The 20,662-nt window shown below is 38.2% G+C and overlaps 1 protein-coding gene across 2 annotated transcripts in view; it reads right to left on the bottom strand.

Annotated features, from left to right (window-relative positions):
* cnksr1 (connector enhancer of kinase suppressor of Ras 1) overlaps window positions 1-13,029 on the bottom strand; it is a 29,831-nt gene extending 16,802 nt beyond the window's left edge. Inside the window, exons 1-4 of one of the 2 annotated variants that reach the window (XM_061793905.1) lie at window positions 12,602-13,025; window positions 9,526-9,683; window positions 6,303-6,505; window positions 5,323-5,407 (exon numbers count right to left, since the gene is read on the bottom strand). In XM_061793905.1, the coding sequence (XP_061649889.1) occupies window positions 5,323-5,407; window positions 6,303-6,505; window positions 9,526-9,683; window positions 12,602-12,653 (498 nt within the window). In that variant the 5' untranslated portion in view covers window positions 12,654-13,025. Of the gene's footprint in view, window positions 1-5,322; window positions 5,408-6,302; window positions 6,506-9,525; window positions 9,684-12,601 lie in introns of both variants that reach the window. The other variant, XM_061793906.1, reaches the window with a different exon arrangement.
* Between the last annotated feature and the right edge of the window lie 7,633 nt (window positions 13,030-20,662).

The raw sequence follows: 20,662 nt of genomic DNA on the forward strand, positions 1-20,662 counted from the left end.
CTTATGAGTTTAATTCGTTCTGTGACCACACTCGTAACTCAAAGTGCTCATATCTCAAATCATCAATTCTCACTGAAATTAATGCAAATGTCATTAATCCGTTCCATTTTCACAAAAAAACTCCCAACAGAAGTTTTTGTAACGCATGTAAAATATTTTCTACTTTATATAAAAAAATGCAACAACAGAATTTTGTTCATTCTGATTTCATGGTTCATTGCCCATTGACATTGTGCTCCTTCTGGTGTGTGTGCCTTGGCCACCAAGGGGCAGTATGATACAGAAATCATAATACATGAAGAGTTTCACAACTAAGTGACTCAGTAAGCTGCAGTAATAGTATTTTTTGTAGAGGATAAAGAATAGATTACTTGTGAGTACTGTTATATTGTTTGCTTTCATATGTTGGTGCACTGTTTATATTAAAACATCCGTTGCTTAAAAGGGTTGCAACCTCTGCAACATCGATGCTAGTTTGGTTAGCCTGGTCTATGGCATTTTGTATTGTGTGTTAGCATTAAGATGGCAGACTTTCATAAATTATGTGGTTTGATTAAATACACATTTTATTTTAAATTTAATCGTCAACTGGAAACGGTAATAAACAGCTTCAACACTTTCCCGCTAATACTGCAAAATTCCTATGGCAAAAAAACACGCACACATACCTGCAAAAAAGCCAAAGAAGCAAAAAAATATATATATTTAATCATTGCTATAAAAATCGCAAACCAAACACTGAAGCCTGAAAAAAGGGACGCGCATAAATTATCAAAAACATGAGCATACAAAAACATACACACAGTCCCAAGAATCCAAAAAAGGAAGTGAGTGAACAATAGGGTGGCATTATAATGCACTGTGTACAGTGACTTATCATTGAGTTCTGATCTCACCACTAAGTCACTTTTAGTGTACTTCCAACTTTCGTGTGGAAAACATCCTCTGAGTCAGCTCCATTTCTCTCCACCACATCACTGGTCAATAAGATACTGTTATTGTATCTTCACTCGAACACACTCATGCTCCTATTTTTGACACCAGATTTATTTATTTTTTGTGTTTCACCTCCTTATCAGTTGCATCATCATTTTCACAGCTGATGCAGCCATAAGGACTGGAATGAATCAGCAGTGACAAATTCCTGGGTGACGACAACAGCAACATCCAGGTTTTGGAAATGATCTGACAGGCCGGTATACATCTGCTACTTTCTGTAAACATTTGTTCCTTGTTGGAAATTTCAATCTGAAACCGCAGGTGAGCTGGAGTCTATGGCAGCTGACTTTAAGAGGCGGGATACAACTTGGACTGGTCGCCAGTCAATCACAGGGGCACATGGACAAACAACCATTCACACTAACAGACACACCTATGGACAATTTAGAGCCTTCAATTAGCCTATGAACTGAAGCAGGGTTTTGGAACGTATTCAGTACGTAAAGGGCCCCCAGCCTCTATATAAGGCTGACAACTGTGGGATTCTGCGTGCAGAATCAAGAAGAAAAAAAAGAATGAGGACAAATGTGTAGTGAAATATAATGCTTTCATATTATTATGCATCCATTCATTTTCTATAGAGCTAAGCCTCTTCAGTGTCACAAGGAGCTGACTTCAGGCGAAAGGACGACTACAAAGTGACCCATTTAAAAGTCATGAAAACGTGGAAAAAATATTTGTATTAAATATGAAAATAAAAACATAACCTTCTTCTGCTGGCCTCATTTTTGTTCTTTTCTTCTTTTTATTATACTTGTTTTCATTATTTCTGAATTTGTAAACATCCATAAATGTACAGTAACAGTATATTGAAAATAAATAAATATGAATGATAAATATACGGACTAAAAAGGGGAAAAGGGGATTTTCAAATATTCACCCAAAAAGTGTTGCGGCAGTTTTGCTTTCTTTGTATTTATTTATTGATAATTAAAAGCGGACTATTCAAGTTAGTCACTGTAGATTTTTTAAATGACTCAACTGTCTGTAAAACGGTTAGGACATTAACCAAAAGTATTGTGCCATAGTTTTACGCCTTCGTTAGGTGTAGATTTTTTTTCCTAATGTTATACTTTCACATTCACCACTATTTCTGTCTGTGTTTAATACAATACAATAGGAAACTCACAAAAAAACACGAGAACGACGACTGTTTCTATCAAGTACCACCTCAAAAAACACTTGGCTCTCTAAGTACCACCATAATGACCAACATTAAAATACAGTGGCATAGTAAGACGCTAGTAGGTAGGGTTAAAAAACAATGCAGAGGTTTTATTCCTAAAAAGTATTTTTAATTATAAGCTACTGTAACATTAAGCACAGTTTAAACATTAAAACTGCGCTTAAATATAGGAAAATTAAAAAAAACTAATGATTCAATTAAAATGTATTGCACATAGAAGTTAAATAAAAAACTAATCTAAATACTGTAAATGTTTGAAAACAAACTGATTATATGCTGATGTATTAAACTTAAAAGTTAAATGCAACTGAACTCTACTTAAATGTAATGTACTGGATCTAAAAATAAAGTTTAAGTGACTGGAACATTATGCACAATTTGAACATTTCATTTGGTGTTTCTTTTGCATACCCATACAGGGAGCCCACGGGCCACAAGTGGAACTAGTACCACACTTTGAGAATCACAGATCTACAGTATCTAATGTAAAAGCAGAGCTTTATTTAGAGAGATAGTAACAGTACCTACCGTGCCAGGCTGCAGTCCAGATCACGACATCAGGGCCTAAATTTAAACACTTCTAAAATCTGATGGTCTTCCTTCTAGCTTCCCACCTATAGTCTTCTCTGTGCGCTCTCTCTCATTGTTTTGTTAGTTCCTAAAGTCTGTCAGGCCCAAATGTCCCACATGTTAATAGTCTCTCCTTCCTGCTGCTGTGTTCACTATAACACACTCCCGGGGGAGTCAAAAGTCAGTAAGCAGTCACTGTGTAATCCCTCCTTCAAGTCCTCCTCCTCCTTTGACAATGTCAATAATAAGTAACTGGCTCGCTCCCTCCACCATGAGGTGTAACAACACATCAGAGCTCTTCCTATCTGCTTTCCGTTTGACAGTCATCCTTTAAGGACCGTGTGCTCCAATTTCTCCCCCACACCCTGAAAAACAAGACCCCCCCCCCCCCCCATCAGTCACATGTCCGCTGTCCAGCCCTCCTCTGTCCTTAGTCTTCAAGGAACAAGCGCCTTCAAATATGCCAGGAATGCAGAGATAACACATGTGAGGTGGGTTAAAAAAAGGGGAGCTTGTGCTCCTGTTTGGTTTCAACAAGTTTTAGTTCCTCTACATTGAGAAAATCTTCCTCTTTGTAAATATAAAAAAAAAAAAAAAACGATCACATTTTTCAATCATGCATGCAAGAGAAGTGGAAAATAATTAACTGACATGCTGCTCAACAGGACAAACAGGAGTGGAATGACCTTTTTTCCCCCCCTATTCGGGCGGATAGAGACAGAGCCTGACAGGAATAGCAAAAGTTGACAACCCCCCCTAAAAAAAAAAAAAAAAAAAAAAAAAAGGTATAATTGCTTAAATAATTTCAACAACGAATATACCACAAATCATGATCGCAAATGGTTGAATATCATTTCAAACACATCTTACAACATTACGCTTAAAAATAAATGCCTCGTTTGATTTGGGGAAAAAATGTACCGTAGGTGCGTGTGTACAAGTACTGTCCACGAACAAAAGAGGCTAGCTCCTCCCCGATATACAAAGCATTTCTCTCAGACTTAATGTATCACTTTAACATACTTCCTTGACACCAATTCCTATCTAGACAGGGCTTTGGCACCATCTTGTGGCATTTTAGGGCATTTCAGTTAGAGTACAAATAATTTAACTGCTAACAGTTGGGGAACGGTTCCACAGAAAAATAACCCACATAGCTGAAATCGTGAATCGTGAACAGCCAATAGGAGGCCAGAGGGGCATTACTGTAAAATCATAAATATATAAAGGCAGCATATGCTGGACTAGTCTGCATGTTTGTCTCAAAGTCCCGGGATTTAAATGTCGCCTGCAGCCTTCCTGTGTGCCGTTTTTATGTTCTCCCTGTGCTTGTGTAGTTTTTCTGGCAGTTTCCTACCACATTCCAAAAACATGCATGTTACGTTTACTGAGAACTAAAAATTGTTTCTTTAGTTTGTGTCAATGGTTGTTCGTCTATACCCGTAGCTCCCAATCAGGGTGCCATAACACACAAGCTGCGACAAATTATCAAATTTCACATAGTTTGTCAGATTACTTACTAATGAAAAAAAAAATATATATATATATATATATATATATATATATATATACATATATACACATATATACATACTTACACACATATATACGTATACATATATACATACACACACATATACATATATACATATACACACATACATATATATGTATATATATATATATATATATATATATATATATGTACATATACATACATGTATATATACATATATACATATGTATATATATATATATATATATATATATATATATGTACATATACATGTATATATACATATATATGTACATATACATGTATATATAAATATATATGTATATATATATACGTATATATATATATATATATGTATATATACATATATATATATACACGTATATATATATACGTATATATATATATATGTATATATACATATATATATATACACGTATATATATATATATATATATATATATATATATACATATATATATATATACATATATATGTATATATATATATATATATATATATATACATACATATGTACATATACATGTATATATACATACATACATATACATAAGTGTATATATATATATATATATATATATATATATATATATATATATATATATAGGCGGCACGGTGGACGACTGGTTAGAGCGTCAGCCTCACAGTTCTGAGGACTCGGGTTCAATCCCCGGCCCCGCCTGTGTGGAGTTTGCATGTTCTCCCCGTGTATTTATATATATATATATATATACACATATATATATATATATATATATATACATATATATATATATATATATATATATATATATATATACATATATATATATATATATATATATATATATATATACACATATATATATATATATATATATATATTGCAATAAAACAGAAATGTGTTTCTATGTACCCTGCGATTGGCTGGCGAATAGTAAATGGGTGTACCCCGCCTCTTGCCAAAAATCAGCTGGGATTGGCTCCCGCTCACCTGCAACCCTAATGAGGACAAGTGTTGTAGAAAATGGGTGGATGGATAAAGACCAACCTTTTGTACAATTGCCCCCAGTTCTTTGCACTGGCTGAAGATTTTCTTGCTGGTCGAACGTTCGCTCAGCTGGGAGAGCTGATACCTGACAAAACAAAAGTTGTACTTCATCACAATAGCACAACAGCATTTAAACACATGGTAAATGGCAAAGTTGAGCACAAAAGATTCTTCCCATAGAAAATAATACAAAGGAAAATTACATGCTTCAGGTTTAGACTCTAGCCATCATAAAACTTTTATAACCGTTTGTTTTAAGGAACATTTTAACACTCCTAACTACAATGGAGAGGAAAGGGAATATGTTTGTAGAGCAACACTGTCACCAATTGGCATTTTACTGTATAGTTACAGTATGTCTGGTACACATGTACTTTTGAATTAATTCATATTGAATTTGAACATATTCGTTGGTTGTGAAATAGTTACAAAAATACAGTATGTGCCATTTATCAATAATCTTCTCTGGTCATTTTCATACCAGTCATTATGTTTATGGCTGCATACTATTTATGTTAGCATCTGCTTGTTAAAATGTATCTGTTTATGGTATTGGTGTTTATGTCTAAATATTTAGAGCTATAGTTTATATTGTACTGAGCAGCCTTGCTCTTTCCTATGTAGTTACTATTTCTTCTCTTCTATGGTTATCTTCACAGGAAGCCTTCTGTGATCGCATCACACCTATGGAATTAATCCTTTCAATACTCACTGAACTGAAGTCTAACAATTTGACTTTGAGACATAATAATGATGAAATAACTCCACATTGCTGACAGTTGCCTATGTGTCCAAACTTTAGGGGTAGCCTGTAAATTAAAAATAAATAAATAAAAATGTTCACATTTTCAGCCAGAATGTTAAATAAGTTGTGCTTTTATTACACAATTGACACTACTCTTATTAAAGCCTGACTTGGGTTAAAATAGCATTTGGCATACAGTGTGTGTAACAGTTAGATAACTTCCCTCTTCACCGACCTTTTCAGTAAGGAGAAGAGTCCTTTGGCAGTGGCGATGAGCTCCACCACTGCGTGAAGCACACTGGTGGACAACTTGGTGGCACTCTGCCCGTCGTAGTTGTTCTGGCGCCAGCGGCCCTGGATGCCCATCTGCAAGTTGTGGGCCACGCTTCGCAACTTTGCCGTCAGGCCCTGCAGGTTCTCCCCAGTGTCACCATATGACTGACAAGGACAATTTACAAGACAATTTGAAATCTTAAAATACCACATTACTCAAAGGTTTAATGCATTTTCAATGGTAAACATGCTCAAAATTATTACGTTTAGCTGGGTCGACATCTAATGAGGAGGACTTTATAGACCTTTTTCATATCACATGGACTTGGGGTGGCAAAAGCTCAAGCATTCTCTGTGTAATCAAACCCTTACATGTGATTTGAACAATTCAAATGGGCAGCACGGTGAACTAGTGGTAAGCACCTCTGCCTCACAGTTCTGAAGTTCAAACCTCACCTCTGGCCCTTCTGTACACCATGTGTTCTCGCTCCTTTCCTAATCAAGTCCAATCAGTATACCGTAATCAAACACAGCTGGACTCCAATGAAGGTGTAGAACCAGCATAAGGATGATCATAAGAAATGGACAGCACCTGAGTTAAATATATGAGTGTCACAGCAAATGGTTTGAATACTTATGGCTGTAATATTTCAGTTTTTCTTTTTTAATAAATCTGCAGAAATTTCAACAATTTTTTTTTTCTGTCAATATGGAGTGCTGTGTGTCCATTAATGTGGGGAAAAAAATTAACTTAAATGATTTTAGCAAATGGCTGGAATATTAAAAAAGAGCAAGAAATTGAAGGGGTTCTCAATACTTTCCATACCCACTGTATTTATATATATATATATATACACACACACATATGCATATATACATAGATATACATACACACACTGTAGTAATATATTGACATGACATTTTTCTAATGAGAAGAGTTTTATGTTGAGACATCTGAAGCCCAAAATGAATAGAATTGCTTGACTGCAGTGAATTAGATCAGGATATATAGCCTATAATAAATAGGATTAAATTACATAAGAATTTAATCAGAGGCAATTGCAAGATAGTAGGAGCAGGTTGCATTCAGGACTCAGTCATCGGGGGTCAAGAGGTTTGTTCCAGTCGGGCTTTGTTGTTACATATCAACCAGTGGCACTAATCCACAGTTACCAAGCTGTAATGACGTAACGGCCCACTTGAAAGCATTTACTCTCCTCCATGTGATGCATGGTTTCATGAATGAGGACGGTCACAAGCCAAACAGACGGCTGGATGCCGCTCTATAATGTAAATGTAAACTGTATAACTTTGCATGTGTATCTTATCTTATGAAACCGTTTCACGCAAGCGTCTGATCTTAAATCTTTACATAACGGTTCACATTCATAGAGCGAGAGTCAGCATGAAGGCTCCTGTCTGCTATTTGGCAACAGGTTTAAGTTGCTTGAGCTGCCAAGTGCGGCATTCACTGACTGTCGCATCGCACTGTCCTGCTCAATTAGTCTACAACACACTACTGCTGCTTAAGTGTTATAAATAAAACAACCTCACAAGTGGTTACCCTGAGGTAATTGGACATTGGGATTAAAGTAGTGGTCCCATAAATTTGCATGCAAGTACACTAAAGGGACAAAAGTCTCAGACACCTGACATTACACTTACACGAATAGAAAATGGAAGGAAAAAAAAACATCCAAAGCTATTTAATGGGGTTGAGGTCAGGGGACGGTCAAGCGCTTCCATTCCCAGCTTATCTAACCATGGACCTTTTAAGGACCTTATTGGAGCAGAAAAGGGTCTTCCCTAACTTGTTCCCACAAAGGAAATACTGTACATTGGTGCCTTGAGATACGAGTTTTGAGATGCTAACAGTCATTCAGCTAATTTTTTTGGTTTGACTAAGAGCAAAAGTTTGACACACGAGCACTGTATGGTGGCAGTGAAGTAACTCAAATCAATAGATTTCACAATAAGCAGTACGTGGTTTGGCAGGTACTGAACAATTCTTCAGAGAAGAAGCTTCCAACTGTTTAATGCCACTTAGTTTACTGTCAAACGAACCATAAAACAAAGAGAATTACACATTGTATATTGAAACCAACCACATAACTTTGCCCTCAAGTCCACCAGCTTAATGGTACCACATAACTGGAAAGACATAGACATAACTATGCGGCAGTGTTATAACGCTTTAAGAAACAGATATTTGAACACAAACAGTGCAGCAACCCATGTAAACAGACAATATACTGTGACACTACTCAGAGGGATGTATTCTTTATTCTCTGTGAAAAATGACTATTACTATGGCAGCTTACTGAGTCACTAGCAGTAGTAGATGATATCTTTGTGTCTGCATGACTGTATTAAACTTCCCTGCTGTGTCCAAGTTGTGCACACCAGAAGGTGTTGCATCGGATTAAAAGTGAAGACAGGAGCTACACTTAGTCAGGCCGTAGCCTTGTCTAATAGAAACATGCTTTGCTATCATTTTGTAGCATATATAAGTCATTGCAAACATTTTTCGGTGGGTGTTGTCAATTACTCGCAAGCATTTCTTTCACCAAATCCCTTCTTAAAGGTCCCCTTCCATCACTGTTGTATTTAGTTTTGATAATGCTTTAAGTCAAGTTAGGGTTAGGTGCTAAACCCTAACTCTGAATCCTAACCATAACGTGAACCCAAACCCTAACCCCCTAAAAGTCAATTAATACTTTCTGCATCTCCACAGGGTGCGTTGGTCCATGTGAGATACTCCTGTGTGTAGGGTCCACGCTGACCCCTCTACAGTCGACCGCACGCAGTCCAATTTTTGACCGTGCGAACTCAATGCATATAAAGCATATCATTTTTTAACTCTAATCGTAACCCTAACTAAATCTTTTAAACCTAACCCAAAGTCTCCCCTCCGAACCCTGACCCCTAACCTCTGAGCCTAACACCCAAACCTAACAATCTCTTGAGACAAAACTGGGAAAAAAGTGACTGTGAACACGATGTTCTACTACAAGATGTGCTTTAAATTCAGCATTAGACTGTTAATGCTGTTCAAAAGCAGAGTGTCAGCACTGAACACAAGACATCTACAATATCCTCAAGACAAACATCCCTAGCTCGACTCTTCATTGCCATGGTCACATGCTGTACACAAAATACACATGACTGCGCTTCCCCCGCCTCACCAAGGAGCACAGGTTCTCCACGGCCTCGAGGATCAGCTCCTGGTGGCCGATCTTGGACACTCCCAGCCTCTCCAGGTCCTCCGAAGTCAACTGGAGCAGATCCATGCCGGAGAGATGCCACTCCGACAAGGCATACCGACCCAAGGGGGCGTCCAGACCTGGCAGCAGGACATAGGAGGTGGGAAAAGTCAGGCTTCTCTTACTGAAAGCCCATATTTGCAAGTAAAACAGGCCGAGACATGCAGCTGGAACATGGACCCTGTAAAGGTATTGGAAGGTTTGGTGCTGGTATTTACTGTAACAAACCACAACACTAGGTACCTTTTGTAAGCCATGTAATAATCATAATGTGAAAGTTTTTGTTTATTTGACGAGAAAATATGTCCATAAGTATGTATGTAAAGACACTACATCGACAGAAGTATTGGGACAACCAGTCAAGTGCAAATACAGTGGTGCCTTCAGATAGAGGTGACCCAACCTACGAGTAGAAACGTGACGGGTGGCCACCATTTTGGTAGATTAACATTTTTTTTATAAATGTAATGAGCACTTTTAATGTCTCTAACATCCTGCTTAACAAATAAATTCTATTTTGAGTTTTTCGAGATACAAGTCGTCATTCGGACAGTTTTTTTTTTTTGTGCTTTGCCTTGCGTGCAAAGATTTGAGATATGAGCACTTTATGGTGGCAGTGAACTCAACTCACTTCACAACAAGCAGCAGTTTAGCAGGTAGTGAACAATTCTTCAAAAAAGTGGCTTGAAGATATTAAATTGCCACTCCCAGTCCTAGTAAAAAATAAAACAAATAGAATTACACTTTGTGTGTTTAAAACAACCACATTATTTGCCCTCGGATAAGTCTATTTAGTTAAATGCTAACAAACGTTGCAAAACACCATAGACGGGCTAATAAATAGCAGTGTCGCGGTATTAGACCCCTCATAGCAATGGATATTTGAACACAAATGATGGCTCCATGTCTAGCCCCCAGGTAGCCAAGGTGTGCACACCAGAATGAGCAACACAAGGTCCATTGAATTCATGATAAAATGGTTTACATTCTATTTAATTCTGTCATTACTGTATGTTTTTATAAAGTACAATATCGTAGAGTACCATTTTCTAAATATCTGTTGTTTTTTGGGGAAGGCTGGAATGGATTAAAGGCATCGCCTTTCATTTTAATGAGGAAAGGCGTTATAAGCGTGGTCATGGAACAAATTAAACTCGTATCTTAAGGCACCACTGTATAGCAAAATGTGGAATTGTGAGGGGGTGTAAAGGGATTGAATTGAGAGCGCCTGATTCCTCACAGGTTAATCCATCCATCTGGAAGATGGAGACTACCCCAGCGGGTTATCTTGGATGAATTACCTGTCAATCAGAGGTATTGCATCGTACCGAATCTACCAATACACTCACCCTCGCTCTCTCACTTTGGGTGCATTGAACACATAATTCAGAATGAGACAGGCTAACCAACAACAATAATGGAGGGGAATGAGACAGTAGTTTATTGAATTCTCCAACTTAAGGAGACAAATATCATCTGAGAGGACAGTGAGGGCACGCTGCAGCAAAGTGGGTGCTGTGAAGTGTCATACTGCTGTCCACTGCTTAGCGTGCGACGAATTCGCTTGACCGGTGCGTGTACATTACTGTTTAATACTGTAGTATCTGGTCAGGACTAGAAATGGTACATGGTTGCACCTGCTTTTGCCAACGGAAAAGTGTCAATAGAGAGTAGAGTACATACCGTGAATGATTTGACTTTTCCTTGATCAAGTTCATCCATTTTAAATGATATTTTTAATAGGATGGGAAAATCTCCCATGCTGAATGTTCTGAACTTCTGTTACAATGTCAATTTCTTATTGAGCAGATGCTAACCATGGACACACTTGTATTTTCATTTCATTGTGCATGCTTCAATTTACATTGTGATGTTAAAATCTGAAAGTTGTTTGGTCTGCTTCATCGGATTAACACATTACATACAGTGGTGAAAAGTAACAAAGTACAAGTACTTTACTACATAATTTACCTGAGAATTTATTTTTCTAATTTGAATACAGATATCTGTACTTTGTACTCCTTACTTATTAGTCAAAATAGGCGTGTTACTTATTTCTACCTTCACAGACGACGACAAGGTAAAAAAAAAAAAGATGTAAACAGTGATAGGTAAAGCCAACCAAGGTTGAGATTTTGATTGATTGATGTAGATCATGGAGTATTATCAGGTGGGAAAACACAGGGACAGCAGTGACATGGAGGAACGTGAAAAGCGGAGCATTAACTACGACAGCAACAGATTCCGAGAAGCAGGATATTCCGCTTATTTAAGAGAATTGTTTGAGGTTGTCAGCTCCAAGAATGATTCATGGTGAATGCATTAATTGTTCAAACCTAAAAACCACCAGTTTCTGCCATTCAAATATTGTATAATCTGAAGAAACATATGCAAGTAAAATGTATTTTTTTTCCCCAGACGTTATCATTAGCTAATTTATCATTTTTTGTAAGTCAGTTGACAACATTCACAAAACTATGGAAACATATTTCGCATAAAAGTCTGAGCAATGCTAGGTAGCTTGTTTTTTGTTTTGTTATTTAGCTGTCGTGCTAAGTGTTGTATATAATTGAGAGTAAAATTTCACTTTTACTTTTGGACAGTTTTGTAAAGAGTTGAATGAGTACTTGTACTTTTACCAGTGGTTCTACATAAGTATCTGTACTTCTACTTAAATGCAGAGTGTGAGTACTTTTGCCACCTTTGGTTACACGTACAAAGTCACTTTAAAGAAAAGTCTGATAGGGGGGGGGGAAGCATGTCACAATACTCCACCGACTACAGCATAGTTGTTGACATGATCAGAGAAAAGTCTGTTATGGCTCCTCCTGGCCACTTCCTGATTCCACCTCCACCTCCACCTTTTACTTCCCAAAGGACTTGTGAGTGTGTGTTTTGTAATCGCTGTGCTTCTATTCGTGACTCCAAAGTAGTTCGGAGGCGAACACAGCAACTAACAAAAACAGCTATGGTAGGCAGTGGTGAGAATAGGGCTCACCTTGGAGCCACTGGCACACCGTCTCCTCGCTCCAGGCCGTAATCGGCTCCATGCTCGGCGCGCTGCTCCACTCGCTCAGTCAGCTCCCCGCCGCCTTGGCTGACGTCTACCTGGGCGCCGGGAGGCCGCCGCTAATGCTGCTACCGCTGTTACTGGAGGAAAACGGGGAAGTAGCCCTCGAGTCGGACGAGGACGACGAGTTGCACTCCTTCGTTCAGGTACAGGTGGGTTGGGAACAAAGCCCCTTTCCAACCTCCCCCTGGCGGTCAACCAATGTTAGTGCCCCCCGACTCCCTCCTACTCTCACCTGTGAGCAGTCTTGTATAAAGTATAGTACCTGCAAGCGATACTTGACTCAAAGTACAAGTATCTCAACAGAAAATAACTTTTGGTAGGAGTAAAATATGACGTGACTAAAAGTGTTAAAAGTATCTGACATTTGATAAGTATTTTTTGATAGTAAATGGAAAAGTATTTTTTGATAGTAAATGTACTCAAGTATAGGAAGTAAAAGTATTTTTTTAAAGTGAGTGGTTAGAACTTTCATTGTTTTTTAAAAATAGAATTTTACTTCTTTTTTTTTACTTGCAATTAGAATTTTTATGAGAAACAGTCATATTATTACAAGCATAAAACTATTTAGCTGTTCAGAAAGAATTTAATTTATCCATCGCTACTTTATCCTGTTAATGTATATATTACTCTATTATGACTTTGGCTTTAATAATAACAATAATAATAATAATAATAGTATTATAGTATTAGGACTTTATTTTCATAACACAACTTTATTCTTGTAACATTGCGACTTTATTCTCATAACATTATGATGTAAACCTCATAACATTTAAACTTTTTTCTGCTAACATTACGATTTTATTCTAACAAGATATGACTTTATTCTTGTAACATCTACATTTTATTCTGGTAACATTTCAATTCTAATCTCGTAACATTACCACTTTCAGGGGGGGAAAAAATACTTAAATAATGAATAACTGGTGGGCAACTTGTGAATTGTTTTTTTAAACCAGGGTATGAACATCAGATAGACAACAAATATATAAAATAGGAATGTAGAAATTCTGATATTGCAGAACCACTGATAATTTTTGATAAAATAACAAAAATTAAAGCAAATTCAGCCACAAGTAATGGTCTCAAATTAACTTTCTTTGTTTACTCAAGTATATTGACAAAGTATTTGTATTCTGTTACATTACAAGACTGCCTGTGGGAATGTCCCAATTTGACTTAATGTTTTACAATTAAGTTAACCAAAAAACACACCACATGGCATCATCATAACGCATTACAATAACGCTCCTTATAACACAAGCCTCACTAGCACAGAGTTAAGGCTTTTTTTTTTCTTTTTTTCATGAGCAGTCACAAGAATCCTAATCCTAATCCTCTTTACTGGTCAGGAAATTTTAAGGAATTCATTTTGTTGTTTAATTGTTCCTTTAACCCATCTAAATATGTGGAAATTCTAAATGTGTGTGTGTGTGTGTGTGTGTATATGTGTATATACATATGTATATATATATATATATATATATATTTTTTTTTTTTTTTTTTTTTTTTTTTGTTTTTTTTTTTTACTATATATAGGTTAAAAAATTTTATTTCTTCAAGGTTAAATAAATCCATTCATCCATCCATTCTCAATACTGCTTATCCTGTTCAGGGTCGCGGCGCACTGGAGCCTAGCCTAGCTGACTTCAAATTATTAATTTATAATTATTTATCCACATCTACATTCAACACAGGCACAGATTTGCCCTAGTTCTTATTGTATATTCACACATATTAAACAATTTAGATAGAATATGTGTATACTTAAATATAATTCTGTCTGTCCTAGTGTCCTTGCATTACCTGTTAAAGCAAATGTTTATGGATACAAACATCCATCCATCCATTTTCTGAGCCGCTTATCCTGACTAGGGTCGCGGGCGTGCTGGAGCCCATCCCAGCCATCATCGGGCAGGAGGCGGGATACACCCTGAACTGGTTACCAGCCAATCGCAGGGCACATACAAACAAACAACCAGTCGCACTCACATTCACACCTACGGGCAATTTAGAGTCGTCAATTAACCTACCAGGCATGTTTTTGGGATGTGGGAGGAAACCGGAGCGCCCGGAGAAAACCCACGCAGGCACGGGGAGAACATTCAAACTCCACACAGGCGGGGCCAGAGATTGAACCCCGTTCCTCAGAACTGTGAGGCAGACGCTCTAACCAGTCGACCTACCGTGCCGCCAATATTTTAGATATTTAATATATTATTTGAATATGGGGACGTGCACACCTAGACCGCAAGTGGTGCTCAAGCACTTGTCCTTTTGCCCTGGATGAAAAATGTCTACCTTTGTTTACCGCAGCCCCTTTTTTTCCCTTCATTCATATATTTAAAAAAAATAAATTACCCTCTCCATCATCAATTCCACCCAAAGCGTTTTGATATTTCAGGGGCATTTATTTGAGTCCTTGGGAGAATTATACCTATTCTCCCTTAATTTATTTGGGGTTAATTAGATAGACCTTAAATTGTGACAGGTGTGTGCTGAGCCCCATTTAACATGAGTTTGAATGCAATTGCTTCTGAACACATCCACATACCCTTTTATGACAGGGTGTGTGCCCTTGTGCAACCACGTTATCCTAGTTGTTTATTTTTACTACCCCTCTGTTTTTGTTTTTTGTTTTTTTTTCAATTGAGTTGTACGGGTAATAGGTTAACTGACAGTGGAAAAAAAGTTTTAAAATGATTTATCTTGGCTATTTGAACAGGGGTGTGTACACTTTTTATATACATTATAGCTTCCTGTCACATTCTTGGTAATAGTTGTTTGTAATTATTGACTGTGTTGATTGTGTTAACAGAAATCAATACATAAATATATAGTACTGTTTTTTTTCATAATAGTATGAATAATTACGGTGATGGGTGCCCTTCTTTTGGCTTGAGCACCTCCCCCCCAAAATGTCTGTGCTCATACCTATTTGAATATATGTTTTGTACTGCATGTAATAATATAACTCATACTGATGAGTTAAAAAAAAAGTTTTATATAAGATATGAAAAATGAAATACATATATTTTTAGAATACATATATTTGAATAAGCTTCAGGAGATTTTTTTTTATCGTGTTCATTTTGTATTTTTTTTCAGTTATAATTGTTTTAGAAAAAAATTATATGCAACATAACAACAAAATAAATCTTTTTTGTCATTTCAAAGTTGAAGCATGATGAATTACTGCAGTGCATCTTGGGTAGGATAGCAAATTAACGTTTGCTAAACGTGTGCTGAGTCAGGACACATCCGGGCATTTTTTTCGCTTGACAAGTTGCGGAAGTGAATCCATAGACGATGGTGACGTTTTACGACGACGAAAACGCGAGTACAGACACGAATACGGCGAGTTGAGAAAGTCTTTTCTTGTCTCATGACATGTATAATGTAATCCCTCCAAACAGCTCGTCTGTTGAACGTCAGTCACCCTTCCTGAAACTGGCAACACTTTCAAGAAAGACGTTTTTAAGTCATTTAAGAGCTGCCCTTTGTTTAATCCCTTTAATCGATAGAACATAGAGTACTTTGGACCAGTACCAGCTTGTGCATTCTTGCCAGAATCTCTCGTGTTTTAGTCTTATTCAGGTTTGGTCATTTTTATTGAAAATGTTCTGTTTTCGGAGTGAGGTGTTTAGCCCAGCCCTAAATATCTGAGATACAAATTCAAGTCCCGACATGTTACAGAACACACCCATTACTGCAGTCGCCAGATTCTTTACTGGAAGACACAAGAAGCCTTTTTGCAGAGAAAGCTTGAACATAATACTGTACAATGGTGCCACCAAGGATGATCACATCTGCCTCTGATTCAGTCAACTTTCACAGCAATTATATTTGTAACATGATGGTTTTGTGGTTAGCACATCCGCCTCCCAGCTCTAAGGTTGAGGGCTTGAATCCACACATTCCTGTGTGGAGTTTGCATGTTCTTGCGTGGGTTTTCTCTGGGTTCTGTGGCTTCCTTCCACATTCCAAAAGAATGCATTTTAGGCCTACAGCATCCATCCATCCATCCATCCATTTTCTTTACTGCTTATCCTCACTAGGGTCGCAGGCTGCTGGAGCCTATCCCAGCTATCTTTGGGCGGGAGGCGGGGTACACCCTGAACCGGTCGGCAGCCAATCGCAGGGCACATATAAACAAACAACCATTCACACTCACATTCACACCTACGGGCAATTTAGAGTCTTCAATCAACCTCCCACGCATGTTTTTGGTGTGAGGGAGGAAAGCGGAGTGCCTGGAGAAAACCCACCCAGGCACGGGGAGAACATGCAAACTCCACACAGGCGGGGCCGGGAGTTGAACCCCAGTCCCCAGAACTGTGAGGCAGACGTGCTAACCAGTCGCCCACCGTGCCGGTGGCCTACAGCACACTGAGCGAAATGTCTGAACGCCACTGAGCTATCATGTGAGCGGGGTTCTCAAACTGCTTTTCACGAGTGGCAGGCCATTCGTAACTAGTTGTGCTGCAATTCAAAATTTGAACAGCTGGTGAACGGCATCGCAACATCAATTGAATTGAGAGTTTCCCGATACTGAGCAAGATCGAGACGCCCACTGTCAAGCCGTACCAATAGAGTATATACAGTAAATATGTATGCACTGTGTTATACAATAATACTTAACCATATTGATAATTACATACATATCTAAAAAAGCAAAGCACTTAGAGACCCTATCATCAAATGTAACTAATTAAAAAGTGCCTATCTCTGTCATTTTAACAAGTGAATTTAGAATAAATAAATAACTTTATTCTCATAATACTAGCGAAATAAAATAATTATACAAAGTGTCAGAAAATGTTCCCCCTTCAATGTGGGCCCGACGGTCAACCAGGATGTATTCAGAGATATCCTGCGGCATTTGCTTTGTTCAGTGCACGAGAAGAGGCAAGAGTAATGCATTTGCTCACAGTGCCTTGAGCATCCAAGAGTTCCTGGTCAAACTTCCTCCTCATCCGACCTGGCTCTGTGTGAATTATTTTTTTTTTTTTTTTTTTTTTTCCTTCGTCACTTTCCCAAGCCCAGTGGAGCCATCAAGGGGACCTTGTGGAACATATCAAGATGTCTGTGATGGCAGAGTTACATGGGATCCCGGAAGAATCCTTCCAACACTGCATGAAAGTGTGGCAGAGAAGGCTGCGAAAGTGTGCTTGACTCCAGGGAGATTACTTTGAAGAGGAAAACTTGTAATTTGTAATTTGGATCTGAAATATATTCTTTGTGACACAGTCCTGGAACATTTTTAACACACCTCGTATTCTCTAGAAAATTGCCTTTTGTTAATAAATATTTTTTTAAAAAAAAGGACTTTATTCTCTTGATGGTTGGTCTTTCTTTCTAAACAGCCTTGACTTTATTCATGCACTCTTGCAGGATGTCAAATTTATGTGATACGTCACAATCATTTCTGCGCTTTTAATTGGCTGAAAGCTAAGGTAGGCAGGAGTATTTGGTTTATTATGTTTGTTTTATTGGGACGCCAGTACCCATATGTAGGTATGCACTTTTTCCTAATGATACAACATAATAATTTTATTGAAAATTTTGAGGGTTTGCAGGCACCAGTTTTAAGCCTCCCGCGATAAAAGATGGATGCCTTGATATTGGTTAAACTCCAAATTTGAAAGTCTTTAAGGTATTCCACTGTAATCGTAGATAATAAATAATGCAGCCACTCGCTTCTTCTCTCTATTTATGGAAATGGATTCCTTCGCTATTGTAGTCTGCGACTGCACTCTCCTGCAGCCATTGCCGTGACAAACGGTAACACCGCCGCCGTTTGAAACACAATAACTCTGTTCATCACGGCGCACTGGCTTCTTCCCAGTGAGCAGAGATTGCTAATTACCTCCGCTCAACTTTGGAGTGGCTAATTAATTAGCATCTTGGCTGCTGTGTGGTGCAGACATGGCCTCATTGAGCACAGCTGCATGGGACATATACTGTACATCATAAAGCCTGGATGTGCTCCCCGTGAAATGTGACCCATGCCATGAATTAAATTTAGCACTGCGATGTATCCCACCGGGGCTGAAATGTCTTAGGGGCATTGTTACTGGGAATATTGTGTATATTAGTCCCAGTGTCCTCTGTTGACTATTCGGTATGATGTGTTTTTACGCTTGTTTTTACATTAATCTCATAGTTCAAATTAATCCCAATTATACTGGCATCAATGGGATGCAATGATGCTTTATAAATGGTTGCTAATGGTGGTGCTGAAGGTTTGCTCACTTATAAAGGAATGAACAGTCTCTAAAATTGCCATTCACTGCCATTGACAGCTTTAGAAGTCAAATATCCATGTTAACTGGGAAGGCTGGCAGTGAATGAGTTTTAAAAAATGCATAACATTTTAAAATGTTGCGTGTTTTTGAGTGAAACAAGTACACAATATGATCCTCAAGTAAAACAGAAGTGAGTACTTCGTGGAGAAACCTTTGTTGGCAAGCGCAGTGACCAACAACAACGTTTGTTGTTGTTGGTCACCAGATTAGGACTACTCTTGAGTCATGACTCTGTAAATTGTGATGTGGAACGGAATGTAGCCAATCAAAAAACGCCCTGACTGAGGAACAACTAAGCAGCCATAAGTAAAAAAAAAAATAAAATAAATGTCCTAATCCATGTCGTTGTTTCGTCTAAAAGTTGGCTCCTCAGACGGCAAAAACTATTTTCTAAAGCTTGTCTTTTTTTACATCACCATTTTATAACACTCCCGCCTCCGATCCCTACGGAAACACTCGGGGAAAATTGGTGCGGCATATCTGAAAGTGTTTGTTCTTCTTCGTTTTTGTTAAATCATGTGAGATTTCTGCCTTGGAGGACTTGTTTCTAGATCACATTAAAACCTTGGGGCGATTTGTCTTCAATGAACCTACCTCCTACCAGCCATGTTTTGTTTTTTTTTATGTGGACCAAAGAACAACCCGTCAGAACACGGGTAGAACTTGGAAACTTTGTACAGGAAGGCCGAGCTGAGATTCCAGCCACAGAACTTTAGAACTGTGAGGCAGACGTGTTAACCTCCTTTCTACTATGCTGCCGGCAAATCAAATCCTTTTAGAAACAACGTTTTACTTTTTTTGTAGGACTTATTACAAATCCTACTAAATTCTTCTGAGTGCAGCATCGGTGTGTCATTTAGTTTTTCTATTAAAGCAGCAAAACACTTTTACTTTTTGTCCAAAATCATACAAAATATATGAGAACAAGCCCTATCCCTCAATGCATAGGTTGTGTCAGTGCAGAAGTGACATCCAACATTTACATAATCAAGCACCAATACAAGGATTCCTTTCCTGAGGTTCCCTCAACACGCAGTTAAGTCTATTCAAGTCATGCTCTGTTTGAGCGCTACGCATGCAGGAATGAGTCACATCTCCCATGATGCTTCACTTCAAGCTGACAGTAAGTGGGGGGCTATCCCTGGGGTTCGCCTGAGTCATCACTGTCAGCTGTCATGGCACTGGAGCATCACAGAGGGTTTATGTGTTACTTTTGGGCACTTTGTGTTCATTTTGTTAAAGCCTTTAGTTCACCGTTCACTTTGAACACATGAGCACACTGATGGATCTGTCGCTACTGGTGCCCAGAGAGAAGAGCGTGACAATCAATTTTTCTTTTCCTTTCGGCTTGTCCCTTTAGGGGTCGCCACAGCGCGTCATCCTTTTCCATGAGAGCCTATCTCCTGCATCCTCCTCTCGAACACCAACTGCCCTCATGTCTTCCCTCACAACATCCATCAACCTTCTCTTTGGTCTTCCTCTCGCTCTCTTGCCTGGCAGCTCCATCCTCATCATCCTTCTACCAATATACTCACTATTTCTCCTCTGGACGTGTCCAAACCATCTTTGTCTGCTCTCTCTAACTTTATCTCCAAAACATCGAACCTTGGCTGTCCCTCTGATGAGCTCATTTCTAATTTTATTCAACCTGGTCACTCCGAGAGCGAACCTCAACATC

Source organism: Phyllopteryx taeniolatus, chromosome 13 (assembly GCF_024500385.1).
Source record: "Phyllopteryx taeniolatus isolate TA_2022b chromosome 13, UOR_Ptae_1.2, whole genome shotgun sequence".
NCBI lineage: Eukaryota > Metazoa > Chordata > Actinopteri > Syngnathiformes > Syngnathidae > Phyllopteryx > Phyllopteryx taeniolatus.